At 41.6% G+C, this 22443-nt stretch overlaps 1 protein-coding gene across 2 annotated transcripts; it reads left to right on the top strand.

The window, feature by feature from the left end:
• Positions 1 to 2987: 2987 nt before the first annotated feature.
• On the top strand, positions 2988 to 17577 carry LOC308098175 (uncharacterized protein). 2 transcript variants are annotated; one of them, XM_080446425.1, is made up of 2 exons: positions 2988 to 3259; positions 15498 to 17577. In XM_080446425.1, exons 1-2 carry the CDS (start codon positions 3082 to 3084, stop codon positions 16391 to 16393), a joined length of 1074 nt encoding a protein of 357 aa, XP_080302551.1. In that variant the 5' UTR covers positions 2988 to 3081; the 3' UTR covers positions 16394 to 17577. The 2 variants fall into 2 exon arrangements, with proteins under 2 accessions (XP_080302551.1, XP_080302552.1); XM_080446426.1 differs by lacking the exon at positions 15498 to 17577 and adding an exon at positions 10945 to 12702.
• Positions 17578 to 22443: the final 4866 nt, after the last annotated feature.

The following is a 22443-nucleotide window of genomic DNA, read 5'->3' as shown; positions in this document are numbered from 1 at the left end:
ATCGTTTCGGACAGAGGCCCACAGTTCACGTCACAGGTGTGGAAAGCTTTCTGTCGTGCCCTTGGGGCTTCTGTCAGTTTAACATCTGGTTATCACCCTCAGTCAAATGGACAATCGGAACGTGCTAATCAAGACCTGGAAGCTGCACTCCGATGTGTCGCCGCCAAGAACCCCTCCTCCTGGAGCACCCATCTCGTGTGGGTTGAGTATGCCCACAACTCCTTGTCCTGTGCGGCCACGGGGGTGTCACCATTCGAGGGGTCCTTAGGTTATCAACCACCATTGTTTCCCGCTGAGGAGGATAACATCTCCGTACTTTCTGTCCAGGCGCAAATGCGGCGCTGTCGCAAGGTTTGGAAAGATGCTCGTGCCGCCCTTCTCAGCTCTGTGGACCGGAATCGACGGTACGCTGATCGACACCGGACGCCAGCCCCTGTGTACCAGCCAGGGCAGAGGGTGTGGCTTTCCTCTAAAGATCTTCCCCTGAAAGTGGAATCCAAGAAGCTCTCACCCCGGTTTGTTGGGCCGTATGAAGTAATCTCCATCATCAATCCTAATGTGGTTAAGCTCAAGCTGCCTCCTCGCTGGAGGATTCATCCCACCTTCCACGTCTCCCAGTTGAAGCCTGTTAAGACCAGCCCGCTGTCTCCTCCTGAGGCGCCCCCCCCACCCCCCCGTATCATTGATGGCCACCCGGCCTACACGGTCCGGCGGCTGCTGGATGTGCGCCGCCAGGGTAGGGGTCTGCAGTACCTGGTGGACTGGGAGGGGTATGGTCCCGAGGAGCGACAGTGGGTGCCACGCCGCTTCATCCTGGATCCTCCCCTCATCGCAGCCTTTCACCGCAGGCACCCGGACAAGCCTGGTGGATCGCCTGGAGGCGTTCCTTGAGGGGGGGGCACTGTCACAGTCTCTGTCTGTGTCTTTGTGTATGTCCTTGTGTGTGTGTGTGTGTGTCTTTAAGAGTGGGCGTGTGTTTTGGGCGTAGGCTTGGCTCCAGCTCCCACCTGGCACACCTGTTTCCAGTTCCCTCATCTCCCTCACCTGTCTGCCATCAGCTCATCACCTCCAGTCTATAAAGCCATCTTCTTCTCTCCACGCGATGCCAGATCGTTTCACAAACTCCCATAACCTACTCTCCTGCCTGCCTGCCTGCCTGCCGTGCCTGCCTACCAGCCCCTTCGACCAACACCACCAACCTCTCCACTCTATTGTTTGAATAAACACCCTTGGACTTTGACTATTGTCTCGTTTCTGCATTTGGGTCCGCCAGTTATACTAATCGTGACAGTGATGAGTACTGTAAACCTGCGTTCTGCCAGTAAAACGTCCTGACTGGATAAATCCTTGTTGTGGCATTATTTCACCCACTCGCCTCCAATACCACACAAAGTGTAGCAAAAGTAACCTCGCCACAATATAAACCATACTTTGTTAAAACAGACGAAAATAGCCGATCTACAAGCTCACAACGTGCCTGCGAGTCACACCCATCCAAGCATAAAATGACTTGTCTTAGTTCTACTGGATCTCTTGTCCACTAGTCCCTCCTTAACATTTTAGTCTAGTTTTTATTTGTTGACGAAATTGTAAATATACAGTTTTAGACATCATAGCGTAGTTTTTATTTAGTTTTTGTCAGTGAAAAAAGGTAGTCAACAAACATTTTTCGTCATAGTTTTAGTCTAAAAAATTAATACTGCTTCAAACAATAATGCAAACATTATTCATGGGACTTTTAAAATACTGATGACAGCACACAGGTTTCATCATTGAGATTTCACTTCCTTCTTTTCTTATTCTTACTTCACTGTCTGCTAGAAAGAAGTGATTTGTGGTTTGTCTGCAAGTTTCTTTCAGTGTGCAGTTGATGCTCATGAGACATACATCCTTATACATGAGCCTCAGCGTCACTATTCTGGGAATGTTGAAGTCTGCAAACATTCGGCTACGGTTAAAGTAGCAGATCTAGAAGTTCACTGCGCATTGCGCTGAAAATACACATCCTTGACATGAAAAAGTTTGAGAACCACTGGTGTAATTTATTATAATGGCCAAACTGTAATAATATTACAGTCATTAATCCAAGTAACTGAGTTACTAGTTACCTAATCTCTCAATAACAGATTCAGAGCAAGTGAAAAACGCTGGGGGCGCTGTTTTTCCTTTTTTTTAACCTGGGATCCCAGATTGCTATAGTTACCCAAAGTGAAAATTTCTTCAGTAAAAGTACAACATTACCAGATGGCTTTATCTCCAAAACATCTAACATGTGCTGTCCCTCTGATGTACTCGTTCCTGATCCTATCCATCCATCCCAGAGAGAACCTCAACATTTCAGTCTGTGCTACCTTCATCTCTGCTTCCTGTCTTTTCCTCAGTGCGACTGCACACCGTTTTCTATATATTATATTAGATCTATTATATAGATATTTAATTTCACTTGCACTACTTAGTACCTTTATGATGTTATGAGTTAGAACTGGCAGGCCTTCGAAACATCATGACCTTATGCCAAACTTGCATTTAACTGAGAAGTAGGGCTATACTTCAGAATAAATAATGTGAAACAATATATGACAAATGTCAAAGAAAATAATAAAGTCAACTACTTTGGTTTGTTTAATTAAACAACCTCCAGTTTAATTATGGTTGCTCGTAATGATTTATTATTATTATCGTTGTTATTATTATGTCTTATTATTATTATTATTATTATTTTACAACAATGCACATAAAGGGTATTAGCCTACACTTATTATTACAATAAATGGGATAGAGAAATACACTTTTATATATGGATACAATTATATGATATTAGAATATAAAAATGGTCAAACGTTGGATAGACACCTTGTCATCCCTAAATATGTATTTAAAGGCAAAAATGTTCCCTATGCGGAGGACTGGATGTCGTCTCCTAATGATGACGTCTATCACGTCACACTGGCGCGCCTGCCTGCCTGCCGTGTTGTTGTTGTTGTTGTTGTTGTGTTTACGCGTTAGCAGAGAGAAAGCTAGCTTAAGTAGCTTCATTTTTTTCCAACGTCGTCACATCGTCCGGGGCGGTGAGTGTCTAACATGACTCTACTAGACACGGTGAGGTCGTTGATCAACCAGCGGCTCTGTGCGGCCGCGGAGGACATCTTCGTGGTGATGGAGAGGATCCTGACGGACTACGAGCACCACGCGTACTGCTCCACGCAGCAGCGCACCGTGCTGGACATGGTGCTGAACGCAGACATCAACCACAGAGCAGGTTGGTACACTACAACAGCAGTGGTTCTTAAACTTTTTCATGTCAAGGACCCCCAAAGAGGCTCTATGCACAGCAGCCGATATTGTGAAGACATTCACAGGTGGTACCAATGATACTGATACTCTGGAAACACTCTGCTACACCAAGTGGCTCTAAAATTTGGGTCTAGGGACCCTCATGGTTCCTTAAGGGGTTTCCAAATGGCCCCTTACGAGTGTGTAACTCTGAGAGTGTACAAATGGAACCAAAATGGACCCGTAAGGGTCCATTTGGTTCCATTTGTAGACTCTCTGAGTTATGGGGATCGTGGAAATTGAAAAATCGGAGAACCACTGTGCTATACTAAATGGAACAGAGCCTTCATTAGTATCATTGGTAACACCTGTGAATGGCTTCGCAATATGGCTGCTGTGCATAGAGCCTATTGACACTTATTAGCCCGCGGACCCCCATTTGAAAAGATATGCCACGGACCCCCCATAAGAGATGATTTATACAGTTCTAGCAGTCAATTCTCAACCATTTTAATTGAAGGACCCCCAGTTTGGCATGCATAAGGCTACGGACCCCTATTTTATGGCATTTCTATCTCTGGGACCCCAATTCCAATTGTTCAATGTTCATTGTCTCCGCCAGGCCGAAAGGCATGGCGAGAGAGTATGTTTTCGCCCCTGTCCGTCCGTGTGTCCGTCCGTCCGTCCGTCCTGTCTGTGTGTTACCACCAAATCTCCGGCACCGTTGGCCCGGTCGTTGCGAAACTGTGCACACACACTCCCTGGATGCCAATTCAGAACCTCTGCCTCAAATTTTTTACATGGGCCTGTTATAGCGCCACCAGGAGGCCGATTTGTGCAAAACCCATTTTTTCCCATTACTCCTACAGTTTTTAACCAAACCTCATGCAAATCGGTACACAGTATCTCTATAGTCATGTGATCAACCCTGATCAGTCCGCTTTCCCATATTCCATCCTCATTGGCTAAGGTTACCATCCAAAGTTTGCAGGATTGGTCCGTTTTCAACAAACTGCCTCAAATCATGAACGCAGCTTGCCATTTCCATAAAATTGCACACGCACATTCCCACTAGGCCGAGGAAGAAATGGCACTTAAAACTTTTCACATCAGCCTCATGGTGGCGCTATAACAGGCCGATTTGCATTTTTAACTATAACTGCACCGATCTGCGTGAAACTTTGCACGCCTACTCTCTAGAGGCCAAGGAAAAACATCTGCACTGCATTTTTCACATCTGCTTTTTACAGCGCCACCAGGAGGCCGACTTATGTCAAATACATTTTTGGATATTAATCCTTCAGATTTTATCCAAACATCACGCAAATCGGTACACAGTATCTCTATAGTCATGTGATCAAGACGCATCTGTCCGATATTTCATATTCCATCCTGATTGGCTAAGGTTGAATTCCAAAGTTTGCAGGATTGGTCCGTTTTGAACAAAATGTCTGAAATCATGAACGTGGCGTGCGATTTCCGTGAAAATTTGCACGCACATTCCCACTAGGCCGAGGAAGAAATGCCACCCTTTTCACATTGGCGCCACCAGGAGGCCACAATAACTAACCTGACCTGGCGGAGACCTGTGCTCCGAGGAGCACTTTTTCTAGTTTAACTCTGAGAGTGTACACATGGGAACCAAATGGACCACTCTCAGAGTTACAGACCCATAAAGGTCCATTTGGTTCCTAACTATCCATCATTTAGCTGGGGACCCCCTGGAACTCCCTCAAGGACCCCTGGGGGTCCCCGGACCCCACTTTGAGAACCAATATGCTATAGAGGAGATGGACAGTGGTGGAAAGGAGCTAAGTACATGCACTCAAGTACTGTACTTAAGTGTATTTTGAGTTGTTTTGACTTTGTTGGAGTACTTTCGATTTTCAGTACCTTCACTTCTACTCCACTGCATCTCAGAGGCAAATATTGCACTTTTTACTCCACTACAATTATTTGAAAGATGTTACCAGTTACTATGTAGATTTTGATTATTATTATACAAACCACCTCAGACCTATACAGATATATATATAATTTGGCAATTTGAAAATAGCAGATCTACAAGCTCACAATGCGTCGCTTTGCGATATGTTTGTAGATATGCTATTTTATTTATTTATTTTTTTACACTTGTAAACTTGTGAAATGGGACCTTCTGCATTATGAGTACTTTTGGTACTTATAAGCATATTTTGATGCCAATACTTTTGTACTTTTACTCAAGTAAATGTGTAATACTAAACTTGTACTATGTCTACAATAGGGTATTGATACTTTTACTTTGGTTCAAAATGTGAGTACTTTTTCCACCACTGGTACTAGAGAGATGGATACAGGATAAATGTTTGGATAAATGTTTTAGTTCCTCCACTGCGCCCCCTACAGATCTGGTCAATGGTCAAACCAGATCTGTAGGGGGCGCAATGGAGGAACTAAAACATTTTTTCAATCCGGTGAAATATCATCTTTTCTGGCCAAAATGTGTATTTTAGACGTGAGGTAGGGGACTCACAGTGTTCCCCCGAATGAAAGTAGGCCCTCAACATCTTAAAACCGTCTTTGTTCTGGTGAGTAACGAAAGTGTATTTTATATATTTTGACTACAGACGAGAGGCCGCGCTGCCTGAAAACAAGTGCTGACCCTGGCACAAAAGACAAAGGCCAAATGCCAGGGCAGGCCTTCCTGCCCTGGCATTTGGCCTTTGTGCCCTCATCAAATAAAACAAGATTTTAGTCCATTGAAATAATTAATTGAGTTAAGGATGCTTTTAAATTGAATATGTAGACTATCTGCAGTGACATAAATACATTATGGTATTTACAATCAATCTCAATGCTCAGCCTGGAAGTTACTAAATATGTGGTGTTAAGAATTCAGAATCTCAACAAAAGACACTGATGTCTACATAACAAGAAAGAGACACTGGTGTCTACATATTGAAAAGAAAGAGACAGAAGAGAAAGTGGTACAGTCTGCGGGGGCATTAAAGCCACTGTGGCCTCTGGGCATGCCATTTTTTTGATGGGCACAAGGCCAAACTGAGGGGCAACGACGGCCATGGCCTTCATGGCCTCCCTGAAATTCCTGCCCTGGATAGTATCATGGCATGGAGTGTTTGTTCAGTAACAGGGGTCTCTCTCTCTCTCTAGCTCTTTAACCTATTTTGGGCGGGAACCCATATTTGTAACTATACCTTTCAAGACGGGAACCCCTTTTGGGGTTCCTGTTGCATTGTACAGTATATAGCAACATATTTTTTTTGTATAATTTTTGAATACATATTTGAAGTTTTTCAGAACAATTTAGAAGGCGTTTTTAGAATCTGAGAAATAGTACCCATTTATCAGCTTAAATCTTATAGTGTTCCAGTTCCAAATGTGTCTGCTCATTTCTTTGTGTCATCACTTCCCATTTTACTTGTTTATCCTATGTGAGTTCTCTATTCTGATTTCATACAATTGGTATCCCGACCTGAAAATGCATGTTCTGTTTACTGAACACTCTGCAAGTGTGCAAGCCATGATTACTATCAGAATGTAGAGCTATTTAACACTTATTTTATCCTACCTTTTAAAACATGTGAGTTGAGAGTAAGATGTTTACATTATGCAGATTCATGGTTTCTATCTCATATCAGACATCAGTATTTTACACTTTAGTCTGCCTGATGATATTCCAACAGTGTTTGCTCGTGCTAGTTGCTGCTAGCTACATGGTTGGGTGTATGGTATAGAGTAGAGAGAAGCTATAACATCCTAGCCTGACACTCAACCTGAATTTTCATTTAGTTTCACTCCATTATTCAGTCTGAAAGCCCTCTCAGTGCAGCCGTTTTCTGAGATTGGGCCGTGGCCAAAGTGGGACACTTTGACGATTGGTTCATACTGGATAATCCCGATTGTCCCGGGCCGCCGGTTAGATTTTCAACTGAGAAAACCCCGCCCTCTGCAGTGTCACCAGACCCTCAATGTGAACCTCCTGGAAGCTAGTGTGTGTGTGTGTGTGTGTGTGTGTGTGTGTGTGTGTGTGTGTGTGTGTGTGTGTGTGTGTGTGTGTGTGTGTGTGTGTGTGTGTGTGTGTGTGTGTGTGTGTGTGTGTGTGTGTGTGTGTGTGTGTGTGTGTGTGTGTGTGTGTGTGTGTCCAATAATTATAATCTGTGGAATATATCTAAAGCAAGATGATGCATATGTTTTTTGCTGTTATAGCGCCACTAGGAGGCCGATTTTTTTTGCAAGGCAAATCTACATATTTTGTCCAAACATCACGCAAATCTGTACACAGTATCTCTATAGTCATTAAACAAAACATTCAGATATCGTTCAGATATTTCATATAATCCTGAATGGCTAAAATTGGCTTCTAAAGTTTGCAGGAGTGCTCTGTTTTGAACAAAATGTCACAAACACAGCGTGCAATTTCCGTGAACATTTGCACACATTTGAGAAAACTAGGACAAGGAAGAAATGCCACCTACATTTGTTCAGATCAGCCTCACGGCATGTGTTTTTCACCTATAACTGCACCGTTCTGTGTAACACTTTGTATGAGCACTCCCTAGAGGCCAAGGAAAAACCTTTGCCCTGCATTTTTCACATCTGCCTTTTATAGCACCACCGACTTATGTAAATCACATAATGTTTAAATATTTCTCCTTCAGATTTTATCCAAATTTCACGCAAATGAGTACACGTAATCTCTATTGTCATGTGATCAAGATTGGATCTGTTTGATTTTTCATATTCCATCCATCTAAAGTTTGCAGGAGTGGCCCTTTTTGAACAAAATGCTGCAAATCATGTACGCATTGCCGATTGTCCGATTGCAGTGAAACTTTGCACGCACATTCGCACTACGTTGAGAAAAAAAAAGTAGGACCTGAACCTGACCCACGACAGACAAAAAACTTTTTTTAATAAATCAGTGCTATTGAACACCGTTTAGGTCTGTGTGTGGGTTTTACAAATATTGAACCAATGAAAAGTATTAAAAAGTGCTTCTGACTAAACCTCCTAAATCTATTGGATTCTCAAACTGAGTCAAACCAGAAACCACCTAACTCCAACTTGTCTGAATGACATTAATGGTCAAAAGCCTCCTAACTCCATTTGAGCTGTATTTGGGTAAAGTGATGATAAAATAAGGACACATACAAGTATCTGACAATATATAATAACATAAATAATAATAATATAAAAGTCATCATACCAACTTTGATGAGACAGTGTTGTGTTGTTCTAAAAACATGTTTTTCTTTCTTCATTTCCTGAAAAGTTATATTTTGGACATTCTGCCCGACAGCAGAGATCTAGAGTATAAAGTAGCAGAATTGCCGGGAGGACTGAGCTAAATTAACAGATACATTGATCCAAACTATTATCTATTGTTGATTTATCAACAAAACCCAGCCCCCAGGTGCTTCTTCCCCAGGAGTTGACGTGTTCATGACATGTAGCCTAATATTATTGTGGGTTGTAAAGAAGACATTGCTCCTGACTTGCAGTGTGTGTAGATAAGATGGAGGGTTTATTATTATGCAAACATATATTATGCTCTGATGGGCCGCAGAGCCATACTGTGTAGCCTTAGTGCGCACATGTCCCCGGTCTCAAGATCCCGCACACCACGCACGTAATTCTAAACTAGGTTTCTTTTTGTCATTCAATTGTCACTGTAATTAGCAAAGTCTGATCGCTAATTTCTTCCGTCAGTTTTATCATCAACCATGAAAATATAGAGTGTGAGACACACACACACACACACACACTAGATAATAATAATAAGAGTTTATTGTGATAAGCACTAATAATCAGATCTACAAGCTCACAGCTTGTTGATCTGCTATTTTTGTCTAATCATTCCCTTAGTATATGGATGCTGGGGTGCAAGTGGTTACATTATTTTGATTAACCCATTTAGACCTGAGGCCAATTCTAAAAACGCCTTCTGAATCCTGAAAACTTCAAATATTTATTCAAAAATTACAAAAAATGTATGTTGCTTTATACTGTACATAGCAACAGGAACCCCAAAAGGGGTTAACACGATAAGGGGTCCCCGCCCAAAATGGTATAACACAATATCGTTAATTGCAGCAGATATTTTTGCCACAATAATCGTGTGACATGACAGTCACATTTTCACGTTGATCTACATGCATCGATTGGCGAATGGTTCAGCACCACCGACGATGGACAAAGACAGGCCAGCAGTGAAAATCTTGCCAAATAGGCTGCAAATGTTCTCTGTAAACTCTAAACATTAAAAAGATAAGAGTAGATAAATACGGCGGCCTACAACATTACCAGGCATATTGAAACATAACGTTGACGAGGATAGCGACAGACGCTGCTGCACATATCTTAATGAAATAAGCAACAAATAGAACACAAGTTCTGATCAATTCCAGGAGGAAATAGAGAGAAGAGAGATGGGAAAATAGGAGGGAGGGAGGGAGAGAGAGGAGCTACCACAATACTGATTTTACCCCCTTTTTTTCGTTCTTTTTTTTACGTGTGTTGACCCACGCCGGCCTGTACCTGCGATTATTACCGTGTTTTTTTTTAACCACTTGAACCCTAGCATCCCTATTCTAATGGGAACAACGCGTTGTGAGCTTGAAGGTCAACCCATTTAGACTTGAGGCCGATTCTAAAAACAGCCGATCCTAACCTACGTTTTCTTCAAAAACTTGAAACTACAGTATATGCCGGCCCTTGGGTTAATATGCGCTCTACTGCATAGTTAAGTTATGTGTATATATATATATATATATATGTGTATATATATATATGTGTATATATGTATATATTTTGATAGTGCACAGTGGAGATAGACAGGGAGAGAGAGACGGGGAGTGACACGCAGCAAAGGTTGTCGCGATTAGGATTTGAACCTGTGACCCAGCCTGACAGCGCGTCACAGGTTAATTAGAGCCTTCATGTGGTATGTGCGTTGGATGTTAAATTGACAGAATCCGCTTTTATTGCACTTGTTTACATGCTAATAGAGTGACTTTGAATGCTTTTTCACCATACAATGTAAGTCAACGACGAGCATATTTTGAATGATCAATTATTAACCAATAGAGCAAAGTTCTATTTGTGATATTTCGCCCACCTTTGGAGTTACATCATGGCAAGGTAACTACACAACCCAAACCTCTAACAAAGTGTCCTACTGCTTTACGTGCAATGTCACGATGGTAGAGGTTTCGGTTGTAGGGAACAGGGTTGCACAAACCTGGCCAAAATCAAATATTAATTTTCAACTTCTCTGGCGAAGGTCATTCGTATATTAATGTGCATCCCTATTCGGTTGTGTAGATAATTGCCTTGATGTAATTCAAAATATTGGCGAGATATCTTGCTCCGTTGATTAGAAATTGACAAATCTTTACTTTTTACGAAAAATTACAACTTTTTCGCTGTTCACTTACAAAAAACAGTGCCATACTGGGTTTTATGATGTTATATATTGGCAGCATCTGCTTTGTTTGTGTTCATTCATGTGCTAAAGTGACTTTGAGAGCTGTTTCACTGTGTTAAGTCAATGAGTATACTATTGTATCACATCATTTCGTTCGACAGGTAACTAAATGGCCAAAAGCTCTACCAAGTGTCTTTGAGCTTTAATACTTATACTAGTTAATCATTTAATCTGTTGCCTAGGGTTCCTGCACCTCCCTGAGTGTACAGAGGAGCTTTCCACTGAACAGCAGGAGAGGATCTCCAGTCTGGAGGAACCAGAGCCTCCACACATTATAGAAGAACAGAAGGACATTCTTCAGAGACCAGAGGAGGATGCTGAGTTCACACTACTAACAGTAAAACTTGAAGAAGATGATGAAAACGGCGAGACGGAACCTCTTGCCAGCACCTCAGCGGATCACATGAAAACACAAGCTGATGTAGAGGACTGGGGAACATCACAACCAACTAGGGACGACCAGCTACTCTCTCCACACTGTTCTGAATCTAATACTGAAGACAGTGAAGAGTGGGAGGAGACCACGGAAGGTCAGTCAGCTTTAAACACTCTGAAATCACACAAGACACTACATGTTGAAGGACAACGACTGACTTTGAACAACGAGCTGTGCCAGGACTTGCAATCATCAAAACAAACTCTGTTCATGAGGAGTCACAGAGGGAACGATGACCTTAGTTGTACAGTTTGTGGCGAACACTTTTCTTGCACAAGTTATCTAGAACAACACATGAGGTCTCATATAAGAGAAAACACTTTCACTTGTACAGTTTGTAGAAAAAGCTTCAGTCAGAAATCTATTTTGATTAACCACATGACGGTTCATAGTGGGGACAAACCCTTTACTTGTACAGTTTGTGAACAAAGTTTCAAAAAGAAATATGATCTGAAGGTACACATGAGGATCCATACAGGGGAAAGACCCTTTACTTGCACGGTTTGTGAAAGAACCTTCAATCGACGTCAACATCTGAAGGGCCACATGAAGACTCACACGTGAAAAGTTTGTAGCAAGCACTTTATCCAACTGTTACTCTCAGGAAACATGTGTTCATAGTATACAGGACAGAAAGCTGTCAGTTGATCAGTAACTTTATTCTTCTTCAAAGAAGCAACTTGAGGCTCCTGAGCACACAGTATCTCATCTAATATACATCATTCATTGTAATACAGTGACAAGTCCTAAAAACTGTAGCATCCTGTGCTAGTGTCCTAGTATCTGTCTGTAGCCTGTAGTGTTTTATAGTTGTGTTATAAAGTCATTATTTGTTATGGAACGTGTTTGGGTAGATTTACGTTGTTTTCTGTTATATGACTTCTGTTGTATGTGGGTTTTGGGATAACACCTTGACTGATAGGGGTAGTTTTAGGCACAATTATTTGTTATTGCAATAATGTTGTTGCATAATCATCATAATCTTTACCATGTTAAAAATGTTCATATATTTTCAAACATTTTCAAAAATAGTGGAAATAGCAGATCTACAAGCTCAAAATGCTTGCAGATCTGTTATTTCCACTATTCACGTGTTTTTTTCTTTGTATATAGTTATTAAATTGTCATATCTGCCCTGTGCACCTTTTGTTTACGAAGCCTAAAAGCCAAACGTAAATGTACATTTTATTCATAAGGTTATGACAATGAATCGCAAGTAAAATTTCACAATCGTTACAGCCCTAGTTGCAGTGTCCCTTTACACCATTGAATTGGTTTGGTTTGATGCTTGTTGTGCTACGAATAAAAGTGTTCCTATTGTAAGTCATTGTCATGGCTCTTCCTTCAAAGGAAATCCACTATTAACCATATAGCAGTGATGCTAAATGTCTTAGTCATAAGCGATCTACAAGCTGACAACATTTTGCGTTGTGAGCTTGTAGATCATCTATGTTCACCGAATGTTTGCCGCCAGATTAGTGACGCTATTCATGTTGTTAAAACACTAAAGCAGAGGAATCACACAATCTGGTTATGTCAACATGACAGAATTTGATTTGGGCAGCGGTGGCCTAAAGGTTAGAGGAGCGAGTTTGTGACCGAAAGGTTCAATCCCCCGGACCGGCAGGAAACAGAAACATCTGGGTGGGGAAGTGAATGGCCACCACTTACCCCTCCCCCAAAACTGATGACGTGCCCTTGAGCAAAGCACTGAACCCCCAAGCTGCTCAAGGGCCAACAGTATAAGACTGTGGTTGTACTGAGCTGTTCCCAGGTGTGTATGTGTGAATGTGAAGCAGGGCATTGCTGTAAAAGTGTACTCGTGCTCAACGAACCTCCCCATGGTAAATAAAGGTTACATAATGATAATAAAATAAAATAAGAAATATATAATATATTCCTTTGTGGCCACCTCACTAATGATGTAGCTTTGAATGTGATGTCTTTCCATCAATGCTGTATCTACAGCACTTTTCTTTGCGCAATGAAGGTCTTATCTTAAGATGTTTTGAAGATGCAGATGCATTATTTATTGCCACGTGTTTGCAAAGGCACACGTTGGAGTCCCAAGTCCAGCAGCTGTGTGTTGGCTAGTAGTAAAGAAGTTAGTGTAGCATTATTGTGGACACACACAGGCAACGATTTCCCCCTACAGGCCGCACTCTTCAGGTGCCATTCTTCTCTGCACACATCAGCAATATTGTCCGTGGTGTGTCTCTCGAGAACTTCATTTCCTAATGTTCATCAATGAAGTGACAAGTTGTGAGGGAGGTACAGGCGCCTGTGGTAATGGCTACTTGGGCTGTGTTGTTTAAAGCAGGGGTCTTCACTGTTTGGCCAGGGACCCCTCAGCTGAGAGAGAGCGAGAGAGAGATTTTATTGTATAAAACTGTGTTACCGCTTAAACTTTTCACTGGTTTCATAGATGGCTTCATAGACTTGTTTGACAGCACCATCATCAGTGTTTTTGTTTTGTTTTGTTTTGTTGAATACACATGGTTTAAAGAATTGCAAACATACTATGTGCATTCAGCATGCATTTTTTTGAGACGTGAGGCGGTTGTTTTTCGAGACCGACCACTCTACTCTGGTTACATGTACGATATATATTGGTTCCAAAAATCCCCTCCTCTCTACGGTGCTTATACAGGGCCTAAAGTATAAGCATAGCATTGCCTACTGTGTGCAGTAGCCAGTAGGCAGCATATCCTCAGCCTCCATGTTGGGAAGTAGGGCCGACGTTTTCTGTCTGCGGCTTCTCTCACACTTGTAGACTTGAATAAATATTGTCATGCTTGTTTGGGTGTGTGATGGATGAGGCTGTGGAGAAATGGTAGTTTAATTTTGTAGCACCTAATGACTTCCGATTGAAACCCACCAAAAAAAGCGTGGCTCATAATGCGGATGTTTTATGAGCGACTGTTCTCGACAAACCTGGCCACAGCTGGATGTCTGATCAATGCATTTCAATGAGAATGCACGCGGGGATTTTTTTTTTTACCTAGGAGTGGAAAAAAGTGGTGTCTGTGCACTTATGCTTGCGCGTCTGGTGGGTTTCAAGTGTTATAATCACACTATGATGCATTATAACAGTGATTATAATGCATAATTACAATGTATTTCAACTATGATAATTCAATTAAATTATGATCTGGACATAATAAAAATTAAGTTTGGAGATTATAAAAGGTTTTATATTGTGTAACTTATGATTGTGTTTAAAGAACTTATGAGTGTGTGCTTATACTGTAACTGTAATTATTCAGTGTTATAAGCAGATTTCAATTATGTTATACATTGCCTTATAAGTCTTTATAAAAATGCTTCATAATGTGTTATTGTTATAAAGCATTATGAGTATTTATAGGCTCTTATAACTATAAATACACAGTGCTATAAGTACATCATAATACGTTATAAGTATGTTTATGATTATGAAGCATTATAGACATGGAATGCATCATGAGATTTATTATTATTATTTGTTTTAATCTTAGATCCCTGTGAACTGAACTGTGGCTCAAAAATCAATGTCTGAACTGAGCCGTGGATTTGGAGAATCAGTATTACCTTCTCATGATGTAACTCCAAATATTGGCGAGATAGCTTGATCCATATTGCTCCATTGAACAGTAATTGCTATTCCAAAAACAGTCTCCTCACTGACGTACTGTACATTGCACAGAGAAACAGCAAATAATAGAATAGCTCTTTTAGCACATAAACAAAGCCATAAATTACAAAATACTTCATTATGAAGTTGACTTTTCTTTTTCTTTAAAAACAATGCCATACTGGGTTTTGTGATGTTATATTGGCAGTATCTGCTTTGTTTACATAGGTTGATGTGATAAAAAAGATTGCCTTTCAGAGCTATTGTACTCTGAAAATCTGCAAAACAGTTTAGCAAAACACTGACGTCACCAAACATTAAGGGGGCGGCCATAGCTGAGTGGTTAGTGAGCCCGCCTAGGGAGCCAGAGTGCATGACTCTTAACCCCTAATTGCTCACAGGCCCTCATTGGAAACAAGACCGCAAGGACTTTCATCTCGGCCAGAGCTCTTAATTGATCCCTTTGAACTTCAAAGGGGTTGTGCATTGAGTTGATTGATTGGGCCATAAAAGTGTCAACCTCGTTAGTGCTCCCTCTAATCAATGAATGCATCACAGACAGCAATCACTTTGATACCTGTCAGATAGGGGAGGGGGGAGTGTGTGTGTGTACAAACACAGATCTGCAAAGTTACCTGGTATCCCTTTAATACTTATAATAGCTGATAATTTCATCTTTTGCCTAGGGTTCCTGCACCTCCCTGTGTGTGCAGAGGAGCTTTCCACTGAACAGCAGGAGAGGAACTCCAGGCTGGTCCAGGAGGAACCAGAGCCTCCACACGTTAAAGAAGAACAGAAGGACATTCTTCAGAGACCAGAGGAGACCGCTGGGTCAACGTTCACATTACTAGCAGTGAAAACTGAAGATGATGATGATGATGATAACAGAGAGACAGAACCTGTAGCCAGCACCTCAGCGGATCACATGAAAACACAAGCTGATGTAGAAGACTGTGGAACATCACAACCAACCAGGGACGACCGGCTACTCTCTCCACACTGTTCTGAATCTGATACCGAAGACAGTGATGAGTGGGAGGAGACCACGGAAGGTCAGTCAGCTTTTAACACTCTGAAATCACACAAGACACAACATGTGGAAGGACACAGATTGACTTTGAGCGACAAGACGTCCCAGGACATGAAATCATCAAAACAAACGTTCGTGAGGAGCTGTCTGAAACAACACACGAGGTCTCACACAGGAAGAAAAACCTTTACTTGTAAAGATTGTGGCAAAGGCTATCGTCAAAGGGGTGGTCTTAAGCAACACATGCGGACCCATACTGGAGAAAAACCCTTTACTTGTACAATTTGTAAAGGACTCTTCAGTTCATGTGGTACTCTGAAGAACCACATGATGATTCATTCAGGGGTAAAACCCTACGCTTGTACAGTTTGCAAACAAAGATTCATTAGAAAGTATGACCTTAAGATGCACGTGAGGATTCATACTGGGGAAAAGCCCTTTACCTGTACAGTTTGTAAAAGAAGCTTTATTCAAGGTCAACATCTGAAGGGCCACATGAAGACCCATACGGGTGAAAATAAACAAAAGAGCAGAGGGGGGTATTCTGAATGATGACACTGCGCGACGGGTATTCTATCACTCGTTTGCAAGTGGCATCACTGTGGGTGAATTAACTTTGTCATACTGCCTGACTGCTATGGAGCCTGCTGCCTGCAGCGGATACAAGAAGAGTGGGCACTAAGGAAGAGTGGTCACCTCGATGCAAAATTGTCTATTTTGTATGTATTTGAAAAATGGTCTTAAGTAAAGAATACATGATGTGAACATGCACGGTACATCATTATCAGACTTAAAGGAGTAGTTCACCCAAAACGTCCGGAGCATGGACATTGTAACGTCTGGAGCATGGACTGTGAACCAGGCCTCATCACCCATCATTACTGGACCTCTTGTGGCTAGGGCTGTCACGATCATGACATCTCACTTGACTTTAAATTAAAATATTTGTGATTAACAATTTAGTTGTGTTATTGACAACATGGGAACATAAAAAAAGCCTTTGAGGCTGTGTAAACAGAACAGGGCATGACAAATAACTTAAAAGTATACAAAGAAATGGCTGACAATGAGCCACTACAAAACTCGGACTCCAGTGGCAAATCAGAATCGGAAGAATTTGCATAATATTATGTTCTAAGTACACTGTGATTTGTTTGAGGAATATAACAAGTGCAATGTCAGCTGCCTCAGCTGGTGTCATTGACTTGGCAGAGAAGCCCCCAGTACATCAGACATGGCATGGAGGATGTAGTTGAAGGGCTTAGTATCAGCACTAAACAACTACAGTAGTGAGCCTGGTGATCCAGACATAGGCCCAGCAGTGAGCAGACCTCAAGGTGAACTGTGGTCAGTAGCATACCGGCCAAGGGCCTCAACACTCAATGAGGAGAAAACGGAATCAAGTTGTGAGATGAATGTAAAAAATTACTTGTTTTGAAATTATAGCTGAAAGCAACATTGCAATGTCGCCTTGAAAATAAATAAGACATACATACAGTATTAGAGATATTTGCATATGGCCCAATGTTTTCTGCAAGACACTTGATTGTCTGTCTGTGCCTGCTTGTCTGACTGCCTGTTTTTTATTTTGAAGACAAAGACTTCACCATGTGATCAAGTGAACAGAAACGTCACGTGACTTCAGTTTTTTGATTCAGAAACAAAATATGGATCTGTGTTGACCTTTGGGAATCGGACAGAATATTTTTTTTCTATTCTGAATTAAAAAGGCAAAATTGAGCAAATATTAGATGTTTTGTAACATTAAAAAAAAGACCAAAGAACCGAAAAAGAGGGCATTTGTGTAATTTCTTTATTTGTGTTTTCAAGATTTTTCAATTCTGAATTAAAAAAGGAAATTTAGCAAATTTTTGGATATTTTGACAGGACAAAAATCACAAAAAAGTTCTATGTTGGATTCAAATTGAACATACAATTTATACTAAGATCCCCAGACCCCTGCGGTCCAGTTCCAAGTTTGTCAGATTTGAAAATGAAAAATATAGCTTACTTCCCCCTCCTTGATACCGCATACATAGGAGCAATAGTCTAATCTGAAACCTGTCTGTTAAAGACGGGGTGCCGTGATTTTCAGTGATCCCCCCCCCCCCCCCCCCAAACATAATCATCAGGTATTATGGTTATACTAGGAGGAAGATTTTTTTCAAAAAAGTGTACAGAAATGGTTAAAATTATGTTTTTATGTGGACACGCCTCCAGTTAATTAAGTATACCTGGTTCTCACCTTAGCACCTCCTCCACCACCTTAGCACCACCCACCTGTCCTAGTCCCTCCTCCTCCTCATGCCCACACCTGTTGTGTTATGATAATGAGGGGGAGGGTGTGTTTTTACTATGTCACTAAAGCGCTGTTTCTCTATTGGCACGTTTGACCCTCAAGGTTTCAGCCTCCAGGTAGAAACTCAAAATAGTCACAGAAGACATAAAACACCATTAAAAACACCACCAGGGGGCTTAATGAAGTTCTATCAACCTTATAGACACATGAAAAACAGAAAAAGTGCAAAACCATGGCACCACCTCTTTAAGTCTGGTGGAGGAGGAATAAAGGTCTGGGTCTGTTTCTCATAGTTCAGGCTAGGCCCCATGGTTCCAGTGAAGGGAAATGTGAACTCTAGCCTACTATGACATTCTAGAAGATTCTATGTGTCCAACTCTTATATGACATTAAAGTAAGGTTTATACATAAATGTATGTTGAGATCAGTGTGGAACAGTGAACCCCCAGGGGTCCTTGAAGGGGTCCCAGGGGGTCTCCGGCAAGAGCTTCAAAATCAGTTTAACCACTTTAACTCTATATACATTGGATATTTTCAAATAACTCTAAAAAATAATATGAAACATTTAGTAGGCCTATATCTTTGAAACATTTTCAGAACACAAATCTGGTATGGGGTTCCCTGGCACAAATTATTTTCAGATGGGGTTCTGTGGCCAAATACAGGGCTGGACAGTTCAGCAAACCTACCCTACCGAATAGCCAGAGTAAGTATGAGGCAGGCCTAAGGGTTTAACTCCGTGGCTGCATGCAGTTTAATTGGTGTATCCAAAATGTCATTCTTTGGAACAACAACATGGGGAGGTTACCCCCTCTTGAGACAGTAGCTTGTTACTACACCTACAGTGCAATAACCTGACTCTGTCAAATAGAGACACACGGCCGGAAGCGGAAGGCCTACAAATCCACGCCCACTTTTGACACTCTGGGTCCGTTAGAACGATGAACTGCAGCTCTCAATGCAATCTCTATGAGAGGCATTGTAAAATACCGTCATTTCACTGGTTAACTACTGAGGCTGTAGCGATTTTTTTTGTGTTCTAATAATCTGTCCCATTTGTTTAATTTGTCCTTTTTAATGTCCCATATCTTTCATCTCGATATACTACCCACAATATACTATAATATACTCCATCAGTATGTCAAAACCGCTAGCATCGGAGACCCAGAGTTTAAGTGCTCGCATCACGGACGCATCCCTTGAGGTTTTCAATACCCAGAAAACTGGCGAAAGTGGCCGTTTTCAATAGGTTTTGGTCATTATCTCTGGAACAGAAGGTCCAATCTGCTCAGTTCAAAGCTTGTTGGATGCGTGACTTTGAGGACATTAAGCACGCAATGACACATTTTCGGGTTATTTTTTTTTTTAGGGGAGGCGAGATCTTAGTTGGGCAGGCGACCGCCTCTCCTGCCTCTACAGTGGGTACGCCAGTGGTCGGCGCTCGGCGCTCATAAAGACAGTGATGTCACTGAAATGCCCGTCTGCTGTCTACCCTCTGCTGTGTTAGCATTATGGGTAACTCGTTAAAGTGGCAAATTAAATGTGAACCACATCAACTATTAAGAAAACAAGAAGATATGTTGACAAAGACACTCCATACATTTGGAAACATATTTTTATTTAAATCAATATCGTCTTCAGTTAATGCAGGATCATTTTAAAAGTAGGCTAACTTTCATATCCTCTCATAGGGAATGCATTGGCAGCTGCAGTTCATCGTTCTAACGGACCTCGAGTAGCGGCGCTGTCTCAAAAGTGGGCGTGAAATTTGTAGTCCCCGTGTGTCTCTATGGAAGAAGCTTGCGACACACATTTTGTTTCACAGCCTGAATCAAATGCAAATGAGATTTCCGGAGGGAGGGGGGTTTACCAGGCTAACAGTACAAAGGGCTGATGGAAAACCTTTTTTTTTCATGATGTTTATCATGGCATATAATATTCATGTCCTGTGCATATTGCAGCTTTGTGTTCAGAGATCTACAATTTTAGACTTTAGACAGAGTTTTGTTTGTGCAACAAATGTATTTCCATGAGGACAGGTAAGCATGCATACTACATTGGTGGAATTGCACATAACGTTTTTGTGTTCAAAATTTTCACTGTCAATTGCAGCAACAATGACATTTTTTGACATAGCCAGATTTGGAGGAATATGTCCTTTTAAATTAACACTAGGATTATTGCTTGTAGATCGGCTATTTCCGTTGTGCGACATGGCACTCAATTAAGTATCTAATCAAGGAGAGGCGACGGATGGCATGGGTTTCACAGAGGGCAATTCCTAAAACAAAATGCTGCATGTAAAGTTCAGGGGGGCAAGGAAAAGGCCATACTTTTTAATGCTGCCTTCGGGTTGAGAGAGAGGGGCATTTGTGTTTCTTTCACCATAGTAGCCTAAATGCTGCATTCATGGTCTAGAGAGGGCACTTTTTACGGGAAAGGGGCAGGGGCTTGAGTCCCCTAAGTCTATGTGTGCAGTGCCTGTTTGTAGCCTATTGTATTGTAAGAATAGCTGCATATTCTAAGTTATTAACATCTTTAAATTTGCATCATATCCTCTGTGGTTAGAGAATTCCAAACCCCTGACTTTGGGGGTTGCAACTTTTGCCTGTGCCTAGAAACGCCCCTGATATCAGCAGGTACATGTATACAGCTGTGTGGACTTTTGTCTAGAATCATTCCTTATTGCAGGTTAATGATTACAGAGTCATTGGTTTACAGGAATCACTTTTCTGTGCATGTTGACACTGGGTGGAGGACTGAAGCTTATGTCTGCACTCAACCCACCTTGCAGTAAGTAAGTAAGTAAGTACATTTTATTTATATAGCACTTCTCACAGAGAAAACTCACAAAATGCTTTACATACAATAAAAAATACAACAATTATAAAGAAAAACAGCAGCAAAACAGTACAATAGAACTCAGAACAAAAACAGAAGACATATTACAAAGAAGAAATAAAAAGAAAATCAAAGATATTCCGCAAAAGCATGTCCAAACAGAAGTGTCATGCAGAGGCAGATAAGCCCTGGCTCAAGTAAGCCCTGGCTCAGGTAAGCCCTGCCTCAGGTAAGCCCTGCAGACGTGCAGAGGCAGGTAAGCCCTGCCTCTGCATGAGAGAAAAGTTACTATACTGCTCAAACCTTGTCATGAAAATAATTTAAGCAATACAGAAATGTTAGCATCATGGTGTACTACAGCTAGATGGTAAGCCAGGGTTTTATTGTTTCATCTTTGACTATGTTTTAATGGTAGCCTATGTTGTACATGAAAATGTTTGTTATATTGTCAGGTCTGCACCATTCCCTCCTGTTGTTGAAGTGTGAACTGGAGAAGCATGAGTATATTTCTTTGTATGTGCAAATGTTAATGAAATAATTTCTGCATCTGATTTGGTTTAACATTTTGTATAACGTGCATGTGGTGTTGGGCGTGGCCATTGTGTTTCTGTTGTTAGTACTATTACATAATAATGATCAGTTGTAGGCCTTATTAAAAAGTAGCTGAATTTCACTCGCTCACTCCCCTCGTGTCCTCCACTTGCGCCTTAGCCCCTCCCCCAGCGAGGAGGAGAGGATTAGATGCGAGGTCGATTGGGTTAGGCTCATAGGATCGGAATGGACTACGCTCACCCAGCAGGGCTCGAGACTAAGGGAGTCCCGACGTCCCGGGGACGTAAAAATATGTATTTGGGACGCAAATGAATCTCCCCTGGGACGCAGACGGGACGCAGAGGATTTTTTTTAGCCGACTGTGCATATTACTGTCACTGCACAAACGGTGCGCAAACTCGCAGCACGAGACACACAGAAAATAAATATGATTGTATGTATGTATGAAATATGATGAACAGAATGTTAAAAAGGTTACCACAGGCAGTGCTGATCATCCTTTTCAGGTAGAACTTAGTTGCAAACATGCTGCGCTATTTGAAGAATAAAAAAAAGGAATTCCTCCTGCTGCTTGACGAAGGCAGTCGCACCCTCTCCTCTCTCCTCCCATCCTATCCCCATAACTTTCCAGCCTCTCTCCACTGCACGAGCGAACAGTCTCGGGATAAAACATGGATTATATTATTAACTGGTCGTTAAACGCAATTGACAAAATTTTCTCAACCCGGCAATCTGGCCCAGATGAGCCAATCTGTCCAGACGGCACCTATCTGAGTGGATACATGGGTGACTCTGACTTCAAATGGAGGGTTCTGTGTTTTGAAGTGCTGCAAATTGAGGACGCAGAAGATGTTTATATCTTCGCAGCAACGATAACAGGTTTCTTGCTGATTGGAGCGGGCATTACACT

The sequence above is a fragment of the Gymnoscopelus braueri genome (genome assembly GCF_963280865.1).
Source record: "Gymnoscopelus braueri genome assembly, chromosome: 2".
Lineage (NCBI taxonomy): Eukaryota > Metazoa > Chordata > Actinopteri > Myctophiformes > Myctophidae > Gymnoscopelus > Gymnoscopelus braueri.
Note: the sequence above shows the minus strand (reverse complement) of the source record. Positions and strands in the feature narration are given on the sequence as shown.